At 41.9% G+C, this 23937-nt stretch overlaps 1 protein-coding gene across 1 annotated transcript in view; it reads right to left on the minus strand.

Annotated features, from left to right (window-relative positions):
* Positions 1-19091, minus strand: part of IP6K1 (inositol hexakisphosphate kinase 1) — a 32911-nt gene extending 13820 nt beyond the window's left edge. Inside the window, exons 1-2 of the mRNA XM_028718571.2 lie at positions 18948-19091; positions 277-623 (exon numbers count right to left, since the gene is read on the minus strand). Coding sequence (XP_028574404.1) covers positions 277-499 — 223 coding nt within the window. The 5' untranslated portion in view covers positions 500-623; positions 18948-19091. The remainder of the gene's footprint in view (positions 1-276; positions 624-18947) is intronic.
* Between the last annotated feature and the right edge of the window lie 4846 nt (positions 19092-23937).

Here is a 23937-nt window from a genome sequence, read left to right on the forward strand (position 1 = left end):
CTAACAGAACTAATTTGTAGGACACCACCCTATGTATACATTCACAGCACAGTTGAAGTTTTTAATGTTTGAAGTTTTATTCTGTTTTTAAGGTTCTACTGAAAGCCGCCCAGAGTGGCTGAGCAAACCCAGCCAGATGGGCGGGGTAGAAATAAAAAAAAAAAATTATTATTGTTGTTGTTGTTGTTGTTGTTGTTGTTGATAGAAGTGTGCCCTCCAGATACACTAAAATGCTCTGGATTTAAATGAGATTCTCCAAAGATTTTGGGAGCTTACCTTTGTACTCAGGTGTGAATTCCTTCATTTCTGGAGGCAGTGACTCATAGAAGCGCTGTTCTCTGGTGATGAGAGGCTTGCACACAGTGTGGTCATCGTAGCGCATCATGCTGCTGTGGCCGCCCACCTGATGGATGAAAGGCTCCAGAAGGACCCCTCGGCCTCCTGTGTGGGATGCGTTCTTGCCATGCTTCCCCACCTCCATGGTTTGACAAACACACATTGCGTAGGGCACCAGTCGCACACTTGGAGCTGGGGGTGAGCTGCATGGGGTGGAAGGAGGAGTTTCTCAAGGAGCAAAATCTCTACCACTCAGATGTCTTAGTAAGAAAGCATGTGCCAATGGTCTGCAAAACAGAAAAGGTTGCATAAAACTTAGCCAGTGGACACTTGCATCAGCCCCAGTACAAAGTCTACCATGTAGCTATGAGTTATACACAGACACACACATGCAGTACTCTCTTTACACACTTCTGTATTTTATCAATGATCTTGACAAGACAATAATTTCTTAAGAGGTTTGTGACCAAAACCGAGAAAGAGCAATGACCTACCAGCTATTCAGAGCAATCTAGATCCTTTAATAAGGTAAGCCCATCCTTTACTTAAAGCATTACTCCTCTATGCCAGCAAGGAATTAGTTCAACAACATCCCATGCCTTCTGTTTGAGCCATCTCATGTACTTGTCCCCAATAAAGCATCCTTCAATTCACGTAAATGTTGAACTGACAGTTAAGTTGTAGAAAAAGGTTCATTGAATAACTGGAAGAAAAGGCATCTCAAAATAAAAAGTAGGCTTTAATCACTGAAGATGCAACTGTTGCATGTTAGGTGATGTGATAAGGGAAACACTAATCAGTCATGAGGAGAAAGAGAAAGGTCAATGTTTTAGGTCTACCATTTGCTACTAACAAGCAAAGCATAAACACAGAAGAGCAAGGCGCTTGCAAACTGCCTCTCAAGCCTTGGTTTATAATATGAATTTAATGAGTATGTTTTTGACAAGCTTCTGATATAATTTTTGAAAGTCCCTGCTTCTTACAAAACAGATTGAGCCAACTGTGCCCCAAAGTTGCCCTGAGAGGTGCATGCTTCACCTCCCCTTTCACAGTAAGGGCATGCTTTTGATATTTCAACAGGAGGCTAAAATAGAAGATGACTGAGGTAGACAAAAATGATTTCAGTCTCGTCTAACTGCCAAACAGATTGGTGGCTTCTGCAGAGCTCTAATTTGGCCAGTGATCTTGTGTAAAGCCGATTAGTAAGGGCACTACTTTGGAAAGTCTCATGGCCTCAGGCGAGGATGCACTTGTGATAGCTGTTCTGTTTATCTATGGCTTATATTAAGCTACTGGACACAGTTTGCATTCTGCAAGCATAGCTATGTCCCTCTTCCCTCGTTGCCAGGTAGGGAACTTGTTAAAGCAAATGAAGAGGGACGTATGTAAGGCCTGTCCCATTTTTCAGACTCACATGGTTGGCTAGCACTTAAATGCTCCCTTCCCCCAAAAGAGGCTCCTTTCGAGTATGTGATGAAAAAGCTCCCATAGCTTCACATTTCATCCATCGACTTAGCTCACTATGTGAATGACTACTGACCAATATTATGAGCTAGGCTTAACCTCCAAAGTTTAACAATAGTGGTTTGTTTGCCATTTTTAGGTTTCTCCAACAATCAAAATGTTACAAGCTATATGTGTACCAGTTTTTAGCTGGCTGTCAGTTGGTAAAATATCTTCATACAACTGATATGGAACAGTGAATGAACGAGTCAATAAGCACATTTACAGAATAAGTGGCAAGAGGGATGAGGGGGTCATTTGGCACTGGCATTTTCTACATGTCACTACATACACTAGCAACTGCTCAGTTGTTTATCAAGTATCATACACACACCTTCAAAGGAGCTTACAGAACCTGATCTACTGAGCACTCAAACCTTTGGCATTGGCAACGAATATCAGCTTGCAGCCCAGGAATGAAGATACTGTACTACTCTAATCACAACATAAAATTCAAAAGGTATTTTAATCCAATGTTCTTCAACCTCGTATCCAAATGCTGAACCACTACAACCCTCATTACCCTCAGCTAACTTAGCCAACTGTCAGTGATGATGGGAATTGTAGCGCAACACCATCTGGTGACCCAAGGCTGAAGAAGATTGTTGTGGTTGAATCATCTTTCTTAAAGGAAACATTAATATAAGTAACTGTAATCAGTACATATTACTTTGTACTCCTACACATATAGCTACTGTAACAAACTTACAGCTAATACGTTTTGAACTTTGGAATATAGTTTTTTTAAAAGGGTTACAAGACCTAAAAGTTGCCTATGTGAACCAGAGGGTTGGTTCTTACATTACAGCCACCAAATGCATACCACTAGATACATTACAGCACCGAGAGTACTTTAACATGGTTAAAGAACAGTCACATATTATAGCTGTGAAGTGGACTATGCTTCATCATACTGAAACATTTCCACTGACATCCATTACGTAAGAATCAGTCCAAGTGCACCAGAATTGCACGTTTCTATGCACAGAAGAAATTCAAAAAGAACAGGTTGGGGGTCAAATGGAACTGTAGTTTTAACTGAGCTTACCAGTGAATTATTACTTTCAGACAAATGTTAATTGAATTTTGAGGGGGAGTTGCTTATTAAGAAACACACAAAGCAACAGTACCTGAACAATCTGATGAGGCCACAAAAATGTATGATAAGCTTGGGGGAAGAGAATCTCATGCTGTTTATTGTGTATGAGAGAGGAAAGAAACATCTTAAATTATTCTGGTTTTATAAGATATCTACGGTTGTATAGGCAGAGAAATATTATCCCCTCTGAAAATGAACCCCTGTATTTCTATTCCATGGCCATTAAGATAACATGAACATCAGCCAATAAATTCACATCTATGTTTACAAGTTAAGAGCCCAGGTTAATAGTTTCAGTTCTTACCATTTACAAAAGCAGACTAAACTGTTTGTAACTCATAACAGGAAGTACAGAAATGATTTTCACTATTTGGCAATAAGACTTTGAGTGAGAGTTAATGTTTGGGAGTTGAAGTGATAAACCTAGGAACTTCCATTAGCCCTTCAACTCTCTGATCCAATTGTAATGATATATATATTTACAGTTTTCTACAGACTGCTACAATTTTTTCCCCTTTTTTACAGAAAACCTACTTGCTACTGAAAACACTAGCCTGCCTAGTTGGTGGTGTCAAAACAGACCAAAAAAGCAAAAGAAATTGCAAAAGAAGCTAGTGGGCTTGGCAACTATATCAATTGAACATGCCAAGCATCACCTGCACTTGACCTGAAGGAATTGGTAACAAACTTTGGAGAGGAAAAGGAACACAAAGTGAGGTTTGGATGTGCCTGAAACTGAAACGTTTAAGAGACTTAAAATTTTAACAATAAAATTTACAAAATTATTCACAATGATTTGTGTGCTAAAACACTTTTTGTATTTGAGGAAGATAATAAAAAAATGGTTGCATTACAGTTGTACCGCGGGTTACATATGCTTCAGGTTACAGACTCCGCTAACCCAGAAATAGTACCTCGGGTTAAGAACTTTGCTTCAGGATGAGAACAGAAATTGCGCGGCAGCAGCAGGAGGCCCCATTAGCTAAAGTGGTGTTTCAGGTTAAGAACAGACCTCTGGAACGAATTAAGTACATAACCAGAGGTACCACTGTACTTATTCTTGGATTTAAAATAAATTTAGCAGTTTCAAGTTTTATGCTTTTCATTCCCTTTTTTGAAAACTGAAGTTAACAATTGGGGTGTGGGTGTGTGTACGTGCAAGTAGTTAGCCTTGCCTAGGGCACAAAATAGCCTGGCACCGGCACTGTCTCAACTACATCTGAAACAGTTTATGAGTATTTATGTGTCACAGGAGATCAAATTCTACTTTAGTGGATCATAAGGCTGTCAACAAATAATTGGCAACTGCTGACAGAGCCCATTCCTCCTGACATCTAAACATAACTGAAGACAGGAAGTGTTAAGCAGGTATCATCTAAAACCTGAGATAAAGAGGTTATGGATTAGAAACTAGTGAATTTGGAGTTTTGGGGTAAGAGGGAGAACATCTGATGAGGAAATAAAAAAGAAGAGAGCACCAGATGTTTGCAAAGTGAGGCTGTCAGTCAAACACAGTTTTCACCATCTCTTAAAGCAAGAAGAACAAAATTTCCTCCAAGGTCCCATTGTCTATGCCAGTCACCTCAACCTTGCACTCTCCAGATATTTTGGACTAAAATCGCCATTAGCTTTTGCCAGCACTCCACAGTACAATTGTAAAAGGGACAAAATTGCAGCAGCTTACCTCAAAGACTTTTTAAGAAAACACAGAATTTGAAAATTTAGTGTTAGCAAATGAATTTTATGGGAAATCACTAAACACTCAGAAAGTGGATAGAAAAGTTCACATGGGGAAATAGAAAACTACAGAGTTAAGTCCCAGAGGAGATGGGGACATGCCTTTATACAAAAGGCTCACACTTCTCAGTGACAGTCTGCTTTAAAGAAATCTGATTCAAAATTAATTCACAATGGTATTTAGCAGACTGAAAAATTTGGAAGAGCTATAACAGAGACTTTTATCATATGTGGTGAGAATATGCAAAAAACCCCAACAACCGCCAGATACTAGAAGATAGCGTTAGGAATAAATGATGAACTATTTCAGTTCAGTTCAGAGTAGAATTAAAGCCTGTGGACTATATGCTAATTTTATCAAGAGCTGTGTATCAATTGAAAAAATATTTTAAAATAAATGATCACAATAGCCACAATGCTCTTTGTAAACACAGAAAAGCAATCAATGTCCTACTACAGTAGACCAATTACAATAGAGTATCAAACAGACGCTATTTGAGCAGCTGGGACCTGATAATTCAGTATCCAAGTCAAAGAAATGATTTCAAGGAAACAGAGGGAGATCGTGTAATACTTTGAAACTGGATGGGGTTGGGAGTTAAATTGTAAGATAAGCATAATGAAAGTAATTTGATGTATAAAGCTGTGCAAATGATATTAATCTGCATTAAATGTGTACATTCTATATAAAGCTTTTCATGAAATAAAAGAGAGGTCAGATCACCTTGTATTCAGCAACAGCTGGTGTGATGCTTAGCTTACACTGAAGAGAGATTTCCCTCTGCTTGAACACTTAGGAGAAATACCATTGCGGAGTAGAGGTATAATAGTGATCCACCAACAGCTGTACCAGCACTTCCCATCCCATATTTGAGAGAGGTTTTAAAAGTAAACAGCTTATTTAAAGAAAGCCGGTAAATAAAAATAGTATCGCAAGGACTGTGCAGACAAAAATTAATCACATCAAGGAAAATAAAATTCATTAATTTTCTTTCATTTTTTTAAAAAAATATTTTTTATTGAGTTTCTTTTCTTAGGGTCATAGACACAAAGTTAAAGCAAGAAAATACAAGAAACAAAAACAAAGAAAAATGATATAAAGATTATTACAATCCAACTTTCAATAGTTTTTCCAATATTCCAAATGGACTTCCCCACATCCTCACGACTCTGCGTTCTTTGCAATAAAAGTTTCAGCAATTTGTTACCTTGTTTCTTAACTTACTGTATCTTTCAGTTATTATGTTTCTAATTTCACAATATTGTATCCCAACTTTGTACATTTAAAGTTAACATAATAAAATTGTTTCATATTTACCACCTCTTTTTTCCTGTCTTAATTTTCAGTTTACCTAATCAAGTTGCTAAAAGCAAAAGTTTCCTAATCGTGTGTATTTCTTAACATTCATACAACTTATAATGTTTTTGCAAATAGTCCTTAAATTTTTTCCAGTCCTCTTCCATTGTTTCCTCCCCCAAATCTCGGATTCTGCCAGTCATTTCAGCCAGTTCCATGTAGTCCATCAACTGCGTCTGCCACTCCTCCAGCGTGGGTAAATCTTGAGTCTTCCAGTGCTTTGCAATAAGGATTCTTGCTGCTGTGGTAGCATACATAAACAAGGTTCTATCCTTCTTTGACACCTTCTGGTCCACCATGCCCAATAGGAAGGCCTCTGGTTTCTTGGGAAAGGTATACCTAAATACCCTTTTTAACTCGTTGTAAATCATTTCCCAGTAGGCCTTCACTTTTGGGCAGGTCCACCAGAGATGGAAGAATGTCCCTTCTGCCTCCTTACATTTCCAACATTTATTATCAGACAGGTGATATATCTTAGCAAGCTTGACTGGGGTCATGTACCACCGGTATATCATTTTCATAATGTTTTCCTTCAAGGCATTACATGCCGTGAACTTCATTCCGGTGTTCCATAACCTTTCCCAGTCTTCAAACATAATGTTGTGTCCAATATCCTGTGCCCATTTTATCATGGCAGATTTGACTGTCTCGTCCTGTGTATTCCATTTAAGCAGCAAGTTATACATTTTCGAAAGTGTCTTAGTTTTTGGTTCTAACAATTCCGTCTCTAATTTCGATTTTTCCACCTGGAAACCAACTTTTTTATCCATTTTAAAAACCTCTTGGATTTGAGCATAATGTAACCAATCCCGCACCTTATTTTTTAATTTGTCTTGGCTCTGCAGCCTCCAATTGTCTCCAATTTTTTCAATTATTTCCCAGTATTTTGGCCAGTAGGCCTCCATGTTGGGTCTAAAATTCATTAATTTTCTTTCAAAGGCTGGACTGGATGAATCCCAAGCCAGAATTAAGATTGCCGGAAGAAATATCAACAACCTCAGATATGCAGATGACACAACCTTGATGGCAGAAAGTGAGGAGGAATTAAAGAAGCTTTTAATGAGGGTGAAAGAGGAGAGCGCAAAATATGGTCTGAAGCTCAACATTAAAAAAAACGAAGATCATGGCCACTGGTCCCATCATCTCCTGGCAAATAGAAAGGGAAGAAATGGAGGAGGTGAGAGATTTTACTTTCTTGGGATCCATGATCACTGCAGATGGTGACAGCAGTCACAAAATCAAAAGACGCCTGCTTTTTGGGAGAAAAGCAATGACAAAACTAGACAGCATCTTAAAAAGCAGAGACATCACCTTGCTGACAAAGGTCCGTATAGTTATAGCTATGGCTTTCCCAGTAGTGATGTATGGAAGTGAGAGCTGGACCATAAAGAAGGCTGATTGCCGAAGAATTGATGCTTTTGAATTATGGTGCTGGAGGAGACTCTTGAGAGTCCCATGGACTGCAAGAAGATCAAACCTATCCATTCTGAAAGAAAGCAGCCCTGAGTGCTCACTGGAAGGACAGATCCTGAAGCTGAGGCTCCAATACTTTGGCCACCTTATGAGAAGAGAAGACTCCCTGGAAAAGACCCTGATGTTGGGAAAGATGGAGGGCACAAGGAGAAGGGGACAACAGAGGACGAGATGGTGGGACAGTGTTCTCGAAGCTACCAGCATGAGTTTGACCAAACTGCGGGAGGCAGTGGAAGACAGGAGTGCCTGGCGTGCTCTGGTCCATGGGGTCATGAAGAGTCAGACACGACTAAACGACTAAACAACAACAACAAAGAGTAAAAATAGGAAGTAAGACTTAAGGGGTATTTTGTTTCGATTCATACACCAGTCAATGTTTGTTGTTTAATATTGAAGTAAAGTGGAAATCTGCTATGGGAGGCAGTCTCAGAAAATAATTTCAGGAGCTAAATGCAAAGCAGCAGCATACATCTTCCTCCCGTCTTTACTAATTTTTAGAAACCCAGAAAAGATGTAAGATTATGTTTCTTCTGCAGAAGAAAGTTATGAAGTCTAGAAGTCAGTATTTCCTGCAAATATTAAAACTGTCAGAAAATGTTGGACACTGAAGAATAGACTAGATAAAATTGTCAACCATTCATACAACATGGCAAAAATAATGTTCAAAGCAGTCACTTATGGTACAGCCAACAAATACCATTCAATCTGTCAATCCTATGGTTCCTAAAGGTCTACTTCAATACAATCTGAAACACTGAACACACAGTTCTGCATAATAAAATGAGGAGCTTGGAGACTCTGGCTCAAGAGAGGTAATGGAACAGATAAGTGTCTCATATTTCAGTTAGTTAAATCCACTAGAGCAGTCCAAATCCCAATATTCAAACATCATCTTACTGGTGGAACAACCCTACAATTTATAATCCTTAAGCTGCATTTTTTCCAGCCCTTTCGCTATAGACACACCACATGTCAATTGACAATGTATGGCTCTCTACAGCAATCTTTGTAATTTACAAAGCATTTACAAATATGATTTCAAAAAAGAAAGAATTTTTACCACAGCTGCAGAAACTACTACAAAGAATTTCAGAAGACCGCCAGTACTCTCTCTTTTCACTTCAAGGCCAAACATGAAGAAAACCCAACAGAAGTGACAGTGCAATTCACCACTTAAGTGATTGTTGCTCTTCTTCTAGTGCTTATTTCTTTAACCCATTTCTCTTGCATTTCAAGTTAATAACAGCTATATAGACTTTGTAAAGCATTTAATTTCTGGTCTACTACTAGACCAGATGGGCAGGGTATAAATAGTAGTAGTAGTAGTAATAATAATAATAATAATAATAATAATAATAATAATAATAATTCTTCACTCAAAAGTGTGGATATATTTTGTGGTAATAAACCTGATTACAGGAGCAAATCAGTTTACTGCAGGTTGCTCAGATCACAAAACCTTCAAGTATATATGGGTTGCAGGAAGTCTGCTAACAAGTAGATTCTTTGGAGCCATAGTTTTGCGCTTATTCTAAAAGAACAGGCACCCCCAAACTCGGCCCGCCATCTGTTTTGGGACTACAACTCCTATCATCCCTAGCTAACAGGATCAGTGGTCAGGGATGATGGGAGTTGTAGTTGTACAGGTGGTGCCTGTAAAAGAAAATATACTACAAAGCACACTTCAAGCAACTCATCCCACCTGCCCTGCACAGTAGCACAGCATGTTCTTTGTGGTGCAGGCACTGTTTGTGCCAAGGTTTTGCTGCCACAAATAAAGTGCAAAAGCAGAAAGAAGACTGCAACCAAAGAACTGGCTGGTTAGTCCAAACCAATATGAAATTCATTCACTCATGACTTTCAGGGGCATACTGCCCACTTAGGGTTGCCATGTTACAATGCTACAGTGACAACTGAAGTCATAATTTGTAGAATTCCCTTACAGTGGTACCTCGGGTTAAGTACTTAATTCGTTTCGGAGGTCCGTTCTTAACCTGAAACTGTTCTTAACCTGAAGCACCACTTTAGCTAACGGGGCCTCCTGCTGCCGCCGCACCACCAGAGCACGATTTCTGTTCTCATCCTGAAGCAAAGTTCTTAACCTGAGGTACTATTTCTGGGTTAGCGGAGTCTGTAACCTGAAGTGTATGTAACCCAAGGTACCACTGTATTCAGGTTTAGGCTGTAGAGCCAGCAACCACTTTTTTTAACCACCATGTCTTGACCTACTGCTCCTCTCTCCCTCAACAGCACCGAGTGTCTCCTGGTCTTAAATACTGAGTAGTTTCTTTGGAGCGGTCTCTCTGATTAGTCCCTTTTTGTCTCAGGTCCCAATCTCATCTAACATAGCAACCTGGCTCTTCCTGAAGGTTCCTCTTTCTCAATCCATTCCCTGATCACCATCATTCTTAAACCTAGCCTCTACACCCCAAGAACTCAGTCTCTCCCTTGTAAAGTTTGTAACTACAGCCATACTGACAATTCCCTCAAAGGAACTGAACTGCAAACTGTTTAGTTCCCTGAACAACTAACATTCTGTGCTTTTGTATAAGCTCAGAAGCTTCACTGGGCACAATGCAATAGATGCACACATTTACTAGAGTAAAGCAAAACACAAAACAAAGAGGAACTACCTCTGGCACATACTTAAGATACATTAGCATAAAACTGGTGCCAATCAATAAGACACCAGTGGTAAAGTGCATTATCTGCGAGGTTAGTGACTTAGCAGGGGCAAATAACTATTCTTTCCAAGTGAATCACTTCTTAGAATTTTGACTCAAGGTACAGAGGCGGGGTGCGCTCCTGTTGCTTGGTCCCAGCGCCTGCCAACCTAGCAGTTCGAAAGCACCCCTGGGTGCAAGTAGATAAATAGGGACCGCTTACTAGCGGGAAGGTAAACGGCGTTTCCGTGTGCTGCGCTGGCTCGCCAGATGCAGCTTGTCACGCTGGCCACATGACCCGGAAGTGTCTGCGGACAGCGCTGGCTCCCGGCCTCTAGAGTGAGATGAGTGCACAACCCTAGAGTCTGTCAAGACTGGCCCGTAGGGGCAGGGGTACCTTTACCTTTACCTTTACACTGAAGGAACAGGCACATGAGCACAGATAATACAGTCTTCTTACCACTCTCCTGCTTGCCTGAGACAATATCTGCTTTCTCCCTTCCACAGCACACAGATAAACAAAAAAATTATCCAGTCTCTCTTCACTACCCATTTGCCCTCACTTATTTACTGTGCTATCCTTGTTGCCTGTCCCAGCCTAGCTGCTTTCTTCAACATGGAACCTAGCAGTACAGCACTATGTCCCCTAGTTTGAAGGTACTGTACCAGAGAGCATGAACGCCACAGTGAGTTACTTCCTTTCAGATATGCATGTTACACACACAGATGCTACAGTGCTGCCCGTCTCCTACTGGAGAAAGTGTCAGCTCTGGCCTATCATGGCTAGAGCAACTTAACATCACTACAGTAAGATGAGTGTGTGGATTGATGGCAGTGCACTACTGATGCACTACTTCAATGGCTAATTAAAGCTTTATCAAAATTACTAATGTTAATATGTCAATATAATTATAATTCGAGGCAGTGCTTGGAAGTATTCTCTTTTCAGAGATAACTGTACAACATACAGAGTGGCTGGGGAAACCCAGCCAGATGGGCGGGGCATAAATAAATAATAATAGTAATTATTATTATTATTCCCGTGGAATTTGGCATACCTATGCTTGCTAAAAGCAAAGAGGCAAGGGGCAAATTGCAACTGCAGTCTGACTGCTCCAGGACTTGGTCACCAAGATGCTGTTGCCCTTTTACGCTGGAGAAACAAAAGCTGTGTTTGCTGTGTGTATGGTTTCAATTTCTCTTTGCCTTAAAAAACCCAACTGCCACATGTGATACCCCACTTTTTGTATCTCTCGTCTCTTTCCTACTGGAAAAGTTTCTGAAAGCCATCCTTACCATGCACTTCCACAATATGTGGCAGCAATTTTTTTTAAAAAGAAGAAGCATGGATCACCACTCAAATCACACCGCAACCAGACAGAAAACTGACACCAGCCAAACACCTGTTAAAACTGTAACCTATTTTTTTCTTTTAAGAGATTCCAATTCTGGGGATCTATAAAACTTATGCTTCCAGTTACAGTTATGGAAACTCCTGTGCTCTTATTCTCCCCTCTGCCCTGCTCTCACCTCTCACATATAACATTTGTATTTTCTTATTCCTAAACTAGTCAAGAACCAATGATATTTCAGAGGTCTGGTCTCTTTGCAAGCATGAGCAGAATTTGTCCTTATGGTAGTCACAATGCATCATATTTATACAACAGCCTTTAAGCCATGACATAGCAAAGCCATTGTGTGGGAAGACCCAAATTTTGCCAAAGGGCCATGCTAGTGACTTGGCATAACTCCTAACAGGAAATGAACCAATTTTCTACTGCTCTTTGCTTCCACAGAAATGTGTCTCAAAACTCTGTGCATAATATTCACTTTTTATAAGATTCCTAAGTTACATATATTGTGCCAGATTAATGGCAGGGGAAGAAGTGGAAGGAAGAAGAGGCAAAGAGCCTGCAAGTTTCACAATCTTCAGTGAGTACAGGCTTATTCAGCGCACTAATTTGCAATAATTTTCAGTAAATTTCCATCCTGCAGTCCCAATTTATACTCTTAAGTATAGATTCTGCTCCTACTCTTCTGAGGTGATGATGGATTAAAAGCTTAGATCCTTCCACAAAGAAGCTCAGTAACAATATTTTGAGAAAGCTTTCCAATAGAACTTTTGTTTTTCAGAAATGGCGCCATGTTACAAATGTTCAAATGGAGAGAGGCTTGCTGTCAGATAACATTCAGCCCAATTCTAGACAAAGTTACCCAGAGATGGGTCCTCACTGTATTCAATGAGTGGGATTCAACTAAGTTGTTGCATGCACAGAATGGGAGCTGCTTGTGCTATGCGTCTTCGGAGGGTTGGAAAAAACCCCGGAACAGATTTAAGAGGTACATGGGGGCAGTGTAAAAACTGAGATATGAAAGCTAGGAGCTAAATGGCACCTTAAACCTAGGTTATGGGCACAACAATGGAATGTCTAGGTGCACTTTTTTATAACAAGAATACAAAGCTTAAAATGAATGAACTGCAGCTAAAATCTTATGTTCATTTTTCACATGGTCTAGTCCTCATCTGAAGACTGCAAAAAACAAAGCCATGCTCCCCCCCCCCCAAATATTCTTAAGAGGGTCTGTTCTCCAGACTTCAGGAAGTGGCTGGAAGTGGGGAGGCAGAAAAGGGTCCTCCTTTCCTTCAGCACTGTGCAGTTTTAATCTGAAATCTTTATGCACAGTACTGCGCCCAGAGCTCAGAAACTGTTTGCGCTAATTAAATTCCCTGTTACAAAACACACTAGAACAATGGGAGTTTCAAACACTGATGGGAGGCACACAAGGGGAGGAGTGGGGAGTGTCACTGCTCATGTGGAACTCATTCTATGCCCCCATACCTCACTTAGCACATCACTGAATTCTACCTAATAGACTTTACCCAAAGACAGGTGTGCACAGGATTGTAGCTTCATGTACACCAAGAAAAGATATAGGCACTTCAAGAGCATTGCACTTTATAAATTTTACTCAAATATTATCAACAAAAGCATGCTGTGGCCAACAGCTGGTAAATTCTATTTTGATATTTGTCACACTGTTAGGAAACAGAGGGAGCAGCCTAAGAATTCATGTTAATTTTAATTAAGATTTATCCTATCTTACAAGTCAGTCCAAGGACAGTTTACAATTTTTAAAAAGAAAACTGCAAAAAGAAAAAGCCCCACCTAAACACGATGGGCTATCCACGTTTATCTGGCACCAGTTATCTCCCCAATAACAATGTCTTGTCTGCACTGTCTCCAGAAAACGGCCTCCAATGGATCTTCATTAAGGAGTTCAAACACTAGAAAGTTACTGCAAACTTCTATACACCCTTATAATTTACGGTTATTTTTTAAAATATTTGAGTTCCACCCTTTATTACGGTATTCAAACAACAAAAACAAAATTCAATTAAAAACAGATAAAAAATAAAAGCAATAGATTAATCTCAAAACAGACTAAAATTAGAAATTATGGGTTCTATACATAAGTACAGTGGTACCTTCGTTCCGGAGGTCCGTTCTTAACCTGAGGTACCACTTTAGCTAATGGGTCCTCCCGTTGCCGTCATGCTGCTGGCAAGCAATTTCTGTTCTCTTCCTGAGGTAGAGTTCTTAACCCGAGGTACCACTTCCGGGTTAGTGGAGTCCGTAACCTGAAGTGTTTGTAACCTGAAGTGTTTGTAATCCAATGTACCACTGTACTCACACCTTGAATTCAGCTAAGAAGCAAACAGGTAGCCAGTGGAACTCTTTTATAAATGGTGAAATATCAGCAAGATGAGACATACCAGTCAGAATACTGGCTCCCATATTCTGTACCAATTACAGAGTTCAAACACTTGATACAGGGAAGATAGAAGTGGCATCACCTAAGCAGAGACTATGATTGAATTACTGTTGTGGCCAATTATGTAAGCAATGTCATTTCTGCACTACTTCAGACCCTTTCAGGCATATACATGTATAATGAAAGCAAAAACACACAACAGTGGAAATTTACAGTAAGAAAGATAAAGCTTAAGATAGTTTAGGCTAGGGTTGCAGCTTTTATCAAAAATTTAGGGATGCTATACAGGTAGGAATCAATGCTTAAAGCCAAGCACAGACAATTTAATGTCAACAAGAACTCAATTATGCTCAAATTTCTGCCTCACATTTCACTCATATGGTACCTAACTACAAAAAGATTCACCTTTCATCTGACCCACTAAAACACCAATGATTAATTTATAGCTCATTCTATCACAGAGGCTTGGGAAGTTTATCAATATATTAAGACGCATGGATGTCTGCTATAGTATCTCAGGCAAATGCAATTACAGTAGAACCTCGGGTTACGAACGTGATCCGTGCGGGAAGCACGTTCGCAACCCGCAACACCGCGTCTGCGCACATGTGGGTCACGATTCAGAGCTTCTGCGCATGCACCGAAACCCGGAAGTAACCCATTCCAGTACTTCCAGGTTTGGCACAGTGCACAACCCAAAACACGTAACCTGAAGCATCTGTAACCCAAGGTACCACTGTAAGGTACAACTTGGTTAAAAACAGAAAATGATAATCCTACCTTCCCACCACTTTCCATAGCCAGCCAAAAGTGTACACTCCTGAAATATATTCTCTGGCTCTGATAAATTTTCAGGAATTCAAATTTGTGAAGAAGCAACACCATCAGCCTTTAATGCTCATTTTTTGTTTCAATATGACACATGGATAGTAACAAAGAGAAGCGTTTTTAAATGATACCGGAGATAAACAAATATGATGGTTAGCATGCATGGGTGAGTTTGGGGTTTGTTTTTTTTACATAAAGGGCAGTCACAGAGGAACCTAAACTACCTTAGGACCATGGAGAGGAGTTTAACTCTTCCTTTGCCCACCACAATTCTGACAAGTTGCTATTTGCATGTCAAAGGAAGTTCCCATTGGCTAACCCATTGTGATAGAACACACGGCTTCTGGCAGCCTGTTTAGCATGTGCCCTATCCACCTGGTATGTAGATTTGAACCAGCACCTTGAAATCTACTTGGAAAATGATGCTGTGGCTGCAGAAGCACTAACATATAATGCTACCAGTCTTCCATCCCATCAAAAAGAGGGATATACTAGTTCAGAGGTTTTCAACCTTTTTCAGTCCATGGCTCCCTTGACCAGTTACATTCTTCCTGCCCTGTGGGGCTCAGGAGCCCAGTTATGTCACCCCTTGCCTGCAGAGCTGGCAGCCTCTCACCCATTTTCAAACACCGTCCCTTGTGGAGTGTTCCCTGAGCCTCCTCTCCTCTCCCCTCTCCTTGGGAGTCCTTTAGGCAGCAGCAGCTGCTGCTAACCCTGGTCTCTGAGCTGCCCTCCTGCCCCAAAGAGAGAAGCCTCCTCACACTGCCCCACAGGGGCCTGGGAAGCACTCCCTGGCCAGCAGCAGAGGCACCATTCACCTGGGGAGCTTGTAGCCAGGGCTGCTGCAACGAACAGCTGTGCAAGCCTTTGGGAGGCAGATGTGAGAGGGCATCAGAGGAGGGAGGGAAGGAAAGAAGGACAGAGGCCAGTGTTGCCCGCGGCACCCCTGACCATCATTCAAGACACCCCAGGGTACCATGGCACACTGGTTGAAAACCAATGTACTCGTTAGTCATTAAAGGCAACTACATGCAGAGCATATTGCAGTCATTCCTCTTACATTACAATGGCTGGTTTGTATCCAAAAAGGTCTGAGTGTAACCTTCATACCAAATCCAAGTTGATGAAAAGCACTCATATTTCTGAAACCTAAATTCTTTGCCAAGTTATCAAGCTAACCTAATTAAAATGAGTTTTCAGGATGAATAAAATATAAATAGCAAGGAACCCACTGCACTAAAAACTGCAGGTCGTAGTTAGTAACTATGGTCCTTGGGCTGCAAAGGTTACCTTAAAAGAAATAATAGAATCATGGAATTGTAGAGTTGAAAGGAACCATGAGGGTAATCTAGTCCAACCCTGTAATGCAGAATGTCCAACATGGGGCTTAAACCCACAACTCTGAGATTAAGAATCTCATGCTCTACTGACTGAGCTGCAGTGATCTTTCAAGCAGCATTAAATATTTCCTTGTTGGTGTATTTTTTAGTGAAATAAACTCTCAATCATCTTAACTTTGATTCCTGACATAATCATTTACTGAATGCATGTATCTCCGCAAATTTAACACACACAGCTAGTTATAAATAGGTTCCGCTGTAGGCATTTTCTTGCTTGTATAACAAAATTCATCAGCTGATTTTAGGCGAACTGACTTCCTACTGTAAGAAAACTAGGCATTAACTTAAAGGCTATACAGGAGGGTTGGAGTATCCATGCAAAACCACTTAACTTAAGTGTCACCTATACTGTGCAAGCTCCCCTGCATCAACATTTTGAATTATGGCTCAAGCTATTATGTTAAGTACAAACAACAAATGTTATAGCAAGTGAGAAAACACTAATATACTAGAATGGAGATTGGGAACCTGTTTCAGACCAAAGCCTGCATTCCTTCATAGACAACCTTCCAGGGCCCATATGCCAGGAGTGAGAGGGGCCAGAGACAAAGGTTGGTGGGGCAATTTATTTATCATAATTGTTAGTTACTCTTTTCATAGAAGGATCTAAATAAACTTACATTGAAATCAATTAATAACATCCAATAACATCCAGTAACAACACAGATAAAGCAGATAGGCACTAACAGATCCCACCACAATGCCATCCTTCAAACAATGTTATAAACTCAGATATATAAGCTAATCGCCAAACGGCACCTTAAACCTAGGCTACAATCACCACAACAGAATATCTAGGCACCATTTCTCCCCCAGCGAAATTTATTATTAATACTATTCATTTCATTTCTATAACACTTTCTACTTTAACGGGGGGGAAATTTCAAAGCCATTTACAACACATGGAAACAACAAATAAAACAATTCAGAATAAAACAAATTCAATCTTCAAGGAAAATATTTCAGATCCTTCTCTAAGTAACATTTTGCTTTCCCCATATTTATGTACCTACTTAATTTATATAGCTGCCCCATAGCAGAAGTACTCTAGGAAGTCAGGGTGGTGTAGTAGTCAGGGTGTCAGACTAGGTCCTGGAAAATCAGGGGTATGATTCCCCATTCAGTCATGTAGCTCACTGGGTGACCTTGAAGTCTGTCACAGTCCCTTGACCTACCTCATACGGTCGTTGTAGGGATTAACTGAGGAGCGGGTGAACCATGTAGTCCTTGGAGAAAAAGGTGGGATATGAATGCAGTAAATAAGCTCTTCTGCTTACCTGCTTAAGAAAGCTGGAGGGGCCAGACAGATGGAGATGTCAGTCGCCAAAGCTGGCATCCAGAGATCTCCACATGGTCGCAACTGGACCAATGCCAGTCACAAAACACAGCTGGTGCAAGGGGTATTTTGAACACTGCCTTCAAATTAAGGGCCAAACACCCAGGTAAAGAGAAAACGTCTTTGCCTTGTGCCCAAAAATAAAGACGATAACAGTTGTGTCTCCCTAGGGATAGCATTCCACAAGTGTGAAGGGGCCACTACTGAAAAGACCCCAAGTAGTTTTTACTTTTATATAGTAGGCTACATGTGAGCCACACAAAAGTCAAAGGTTTCTACACACCACCCCCATCTCTACATCCAGGCAAGCAAAAGGCAGAGTCACAGCTCAAAGACACATTCTTGTCAGGCAAAAGCCCTTGAGGAGTGTGCAGAGCAGTCAATGTGTGCTGCAGCTTTGAGAGAGGGCCTGTTTATGGGTCTAGCCTGGGGAGAGTCCCAAGGGCCAGTCACAGAGGTCTGAAGGGCCACATTCAGTCTCTGGGACTGAGATTACCCAACCCTATACTAGAACAAGATTTGAGTGGTGGGAAGAGAGAAAATATTAAAATGCAAAGTTATTACTTGTCCAGTTCCAGCACAATTCCCTACATGCGGTTCTATGTTAAGGATGATCCATGAAAGTCAGTTGTTGGATACTTACTGCCTACAGAGCCTTCTGCTACTCCCAGAGTTCCCTGGATTGGGGCCAACATACTTACTTAGGTCCAGTGTGCCAAGCAGTCGCCTTCTGTTGAAAACCAACACCATTTCCCAACGGACATGGTGACCTCTGGGATTCAACCTGTCACCTCGTTAAAGGCTTTTCCCAGGCAGCGGAGGGGGAGGGAGAGAAAAACGGCTTGAACGAAGGCCCCCCTCCCAATTTCTCGTGCAGCAGCTACTGACTCCAAGCTACACACACATCCCAAATTGGCCTTGTCTAATGATGTCAACCACTAAGAGGAGTAGGCGCGCCGTGTATTCACCAGAAAGCCCGCTTCCAAAACAGACGGTTGAACGAAGCCAAGCTGGCGCCGCGTCTCCACCGGGGAGGAAAGGAACCGGCAGTACATGCAAAAGCAGCAGCCCAGAAGCCCGTCGAGAACGAAGACGACTGGCAGACCGGGCTGCCTGGCAGGAGAGCCGCTTCCACTTCCCATTTTGTAACACCCTCCGCCTCCCCCCCCCCCAATAGAAAGACACCTGCGCAGGATCCCTCCCTCGGGGGGCAGCCCCAGAAGCCCTCACGGACCCACCACACCCACCAGGGAGCCTGGTCTCTCTTCTCAAGCGCCGCTGCCTCGCCTCAGCCCCCACCGAGCTCCTTCCTTCTCCCCCCCCCCGACCGGCCTCCTCTTCCCCCTCCCGACACTCATTCAGATCCGAGCCGAGAGAGGAAGAGAGGCGCCCTCCCCTTCGCCTCCCGCGCACAAACCCCGCTTCCGAGACCGACACTTACCAAGGGAAACTTCTCCCTGCCCGGCCGGGGGGCGCTGCTACTCGGTCCCCCCAGGCCGGCTTCAAACACTGCCCTCACCCGCTCCCTACGGTTCGAATCAACAACAAGATGGCGGCGCCGGGAAGGTGGGCATTCTGCCGTCATAGCAACCGTGTTGTCCAAGGTCCGCCTTCCTAGGAAGATAATCCAATCACGTACCGATGTGCGCCTGGCGTTGTGCTGCTCCTCATTCTGATTGGATGGTGTAATCGTCACTCTTCTTAATTCTCCACGCCTCCTTCGGCAGGAACCCCCGTCTTCAGTTTTCCGACGCACGCTGCGCAAACGTGACGCAACCATCCTCTTGTGGAGGGGCGATTGTCTATTGGCTAACAAGTCATCGCCTATCAACCAATTGAAGAAGCCTTTCACTGCTAATCTCTACCTCCACCTTGAGGCCGCTCTTTCAGGACCTGACCTCTGCTCTTTCAATATAGAAAGTGGTTCCTAGATTACCTTCCTATAACTTAGTTTCTGACCCCTGCCGCCACCTTTATCAGTTAACACACGCTTTTGGTATTCTGCTAAGTCTGCTCTTATCTGGAATGTGATTGAAGGCCTGCCCTCTGACCTTACCTTACCAGGAAGCTTGCAGCAAGTGTGTTAACACCCTATATTTTTCACACACCCCATCCTTCCACACTTAATCTACATCTGACAAAAAAAGAAAACTCAGCACACTTAATTTCTAAAACGCTTTTGCCCCAGAGAGTGCCCCAATCCCCGCTTTGCAGGATTGCTTTATTACCATTTTTTATTTTTACAAATTTCTGTTCAAGTCTGGAATGATTTGGAATGGAGACAGATGGTCATTTTAAATAAAATTTACTGCTCAAAGTGTGTCTGTGTTGCACCTCTGCCTCTGGTTGTGCAGGTTTTGATATTATTTGAAAAACCTGCAAACCCTGTTTGACCAAAAGAGGAAAAAAGAGGGAAAATATACATGTGCTTTTATAATAGGAAGGGACGTCTCCTTCAAACTTGTTTTTTAAATTCTGCTTTGTTCCAGCACTGCAGAATTTAATCCCTTTGTCCAAGGACAGCTACACCCACCTTCTCACTGATTAGTTGTTGCTAAGTCAGACAAAGATAAGACTGAGGAAGGTTTTCACAAACCCATGGCCTTCAATGATGTGAACTACTGGTATTATTTGAGGTCAGTATTAAGGTACCCATGTTATTTGGGGATGGTTTTAGGGTATCCATATGCTCTATGCTGTTACTTTACAAAGATAAACCTGGATGGTTAAGTCCAGTCAAAGGCGACCATGAGGTGCGGCATTCATCTCGCTTTTCAGGCCAAGGGAACTGCCGTTTGTCCTGTGCTGTAGCACACATAAAGTGGGACATTCTGGGATCAAATCAGAAAACCAGATGACTTTTCTAAATCAGGGATGTCCCTGGAAAATAGGGACACTGGAGGGTCTGTCATACTAGAATTTGGGATGCCAGAATTTGGGTCCCATTCAAATGAAAACATTATTCTGAAATCACAGCCATCTTTCCTGTTGCAATTGCATCTACATTCACTTGCCAAGTGTTTTTCACGTATCTGACAAAGTAGGCACTGCTCCATGAAAGCTTATGCTGCAATAGTCTCTGAGATGTCACAGCAATCTGTTGTTTTCACAATGGTTCCCACTCTTGAATTTATATTTCCAACACCACAGCACCAAGCACTCTCTATTTTTGCTACAGCTTTATTCCTGTAATGTTTTAACACTCTCGGGTCAAACCATATCATGAGTACAATATGTTTAGCCCATTGCCCCCCCCCCCGACCCTCTCCCTTACACAGGATTACACATGGCTTGGTAAAAAAAAACCATAGTAAATTACATTACTTGCCCAGAAATAACCACCATCTCATGCTAACTAGAAGTGGAAACAGTCTACCAAAAATTTACTAAAACCTCCAAACATAAAACTAGATGTCTTGTTGAGAGCAGATACCTTTTCAAGTTATGTGGATTCCTGTACCCAGATTGCCTGTACAGTGTAGGTATGCAAATTACATTGCCAATACTAATTCTGTAAATTGCCGTCATCTACAGTGGATTAGTACATATGCGGCATAAGGTTAATATTCAGCCAATGCAAATCTTCCCCGTTTCAAAACATTTGTGGCCCCCCATGTCCTTTTTATTGCACGTTTCTGATGATTTGTGCCCATTATGCTATTGGGTCGGCCATATGTACTTCTGGTATCAATACTGTTTGTGCCTGCAAAAGTTTTGGGGAGGTCACACTGCTTCATTTCCAGTCTGTCCATGTCCTGTAGCATTTAGCTGAAGACCTGTTACTTTTCATACCACATTCCTGTATGATGGGGGGGGGGGTTGGCCCATTGCACTAGAGTGCCCTTCTAGACAATAATAGTGTGATAACACTGGGGAAGCATAAAAAAACCTAATAAAGTGGAATGATGTGCCAAACAAAAATTCACCGCTAAAGCACTGTTACTGTGTTTACGCCATGTTGCAGAATACACCTGCCCAAAACCTGCTCTAGTCTGCAGAGGTCCTATGTGACTCTGCCCCAGGGTGTTCACAGCTTTCTAGCCAGTAGGGCGTCTTACAGCTTGGCAACTTAAGAGCAGTGAGGAAAAAGAGAAATAGAGAATCTATGCCAGGTGGCCTCCTTCATGGATCACTGCCTTGCCGTGGCGAAGGGGCTTGAATAACTCAGAGAAGCTATGAGCTATGCCGTGCAGGGCCACCCAAGATGGACAGGTCATAGTGGAGAGTTTTGACCAAACGTGATCCACCTGGAGCAGGAACTGGCAAGCCACTCCAGTATCCCTGCCAAGAAAACTCCATGGACAAAGACAACAGGCATATAAAAGTTATGACGCTGGAAGATGAGCCCCTCAGGTCGGAAGGTGTCCAACATGCTACTGGGGAAGAGCAGAGGACAAGTACAAGTAGATCCAGAGCTGATGAAGCGGCTGGGCCAAAGCCGAAAGGACGCTCAGTTGCGGATATGCATGGAAGCGAAAGGAAAGTCCAATGCTGTAAAGAAAAATATTGCATAGGAACCTGGAATGTAAGAACCATGAACCTTGGTAAGTTGGATGTGGTCAAAAATGAGATGGCAAGAATAAATATTGACATCCTGGGCATCAGTGAACTAAAATGGACGGGAATGGGTGAATTCAGTTCGGATGACTATCATATCTACTACTGTGGGCAAGAAACCCGTAAAAGAAATGGAGTGGCCCTCATAGTCAACAAAAGAGTGGTGAAAGCTGTACTGGGATGCAATCTCAAAAATGATAGAATGATCTCGATACGAATCCAAGGCAGACCTTTTAACATCACAGTAATCCAAGTTTATGCACCAACTACTGGTGCTGAAGAAACTGAAATTGACCAATTCTATGAAGACTTACAAGACCTTATAGAAGTGACACCAAAGAAGGATGTTCTGCTCATAATAGGGGATTGGAATGCTAAAGTAGGGAGTCAAGAGATAAAAGGAACAACTGGCAAGTTTGGCCTTGGAGGTCAAAACGAAGCAGTGCAAAGGCTAATAGAGTTCTGTCAAGAGAACAAGCTGGTCATCACAAACACTCTTTTCCAACAACACAAGAGACGACTCTACACATGGACATCACCAGATGGGCAGCATCGAAATCAGATTGATTATATTCTCTGCAGCCAAAGATGGAGAAGCTCTATACAGTCAGCAAAAACAAGACCTGGAGCTGACTGTGGCTCAGATCATCAGCTTCTTATAGCAAAATTCAAGCTTAAACTGAAGAAAGTAGGAAAAACCACTGGGCCGGTAAGATACAATCTAAGTCAAATCCCTTATGAATACACAGTGGAAGTGAGGAACAGGTTTAAGGATTTAGATTTCGTGGACAGAGTGCCTGAAGAACTATGGATGGAGGCTCGTAACATTATACAAGAGGCAGCAACTAAAACCATCCCAATGAAAAGGAAATGCAAGAAAGCAAAGTGGCTGTCCAACGAGGCCTTACAAATAGCGGGGGAGAGAAGGCAAGCAAAATGCGAGGGAGATAGTGAAAGATACAGGAAATTGAATGCAGATTTCCAAAAAATAGCAAGGAGAGACAAGAAGGCCTTCTTAAACGAGCAATGCAAAGAAATAGAGGAAAACAATAGAATGGGAAAAACCAGAGATCTGTTCAAGAAAATTGGAGATATGAAAGGAACATTTTGTACAAAGATTTCCATAATAAAAGACAAAAGTGGAAAGGACCTAACAGAAGCAGAAGACATCAAGAAGAGGTGGCAAGAATACACAGAGGAACTATACCAGAAAGAAATTGATGTCTTGTATACCGTGGTTGCTGACCTTGAGCCAGACATCCTGGAAAGTGAAGTCAAATGGGCCTTAGAAAGCATCGCTAATAACAAGGCCAGTGGAAGTGATGATATTCCAGCTGAATTATTTAAAATTTTAAAAGATGATGCTGTTAAGGTGCTACACTCAATATGCCAGCAAATTTGGAAAACTCAGCAGTGGCCAGAGGATTGGAGAAGATCAGTCTACATCCCAATCCCAAAGAAGGGAAGTGCCAAAGAATGCTCCAACTACCGCACAATTGCACTCATTTCACACGCTAGCAAGGTTATGCTTAAAATTCTACAAGGCAGGCTTAAGCAGTATGTGGACCGAGAACTCCCAGAAGTGCAAGCTGGATTTAGAAGAGGCAGAGGAACCAGAGACCAAATTGCAAACATGCGCTGGATTATGGAGAAAGCTAGAGAGTTCCAGAAAGACATCTACTTCTGCTTCATTGACTATGCAAAAGCCTTTGACTGTGTCGACCACAGCAAACTATGGCAAGTTCTTAAAGAAATGGGAGTGCCTGATCACCTCATCTGTCTCCTGAGAAATCTCTATGTGGGACAAGAAGCTACAGTTAGAACTGGATATGGAACAACTGATTGGTTCAAAATTGGGAAAGGAGTACGACAAG

Source organism: Podarcis muralis, chromosome 2, assembly GCF_964188315.1.
Source record: "Podarcis muralis chromosome 2, rPodMur119.hap1.1, whole genome shotgun sequence".
NCBI lineage: Eukaryota > Metazoa > Chordata > Lepidosauria > Squamata > Lacertidae > Podarcis > Podarcis muralis.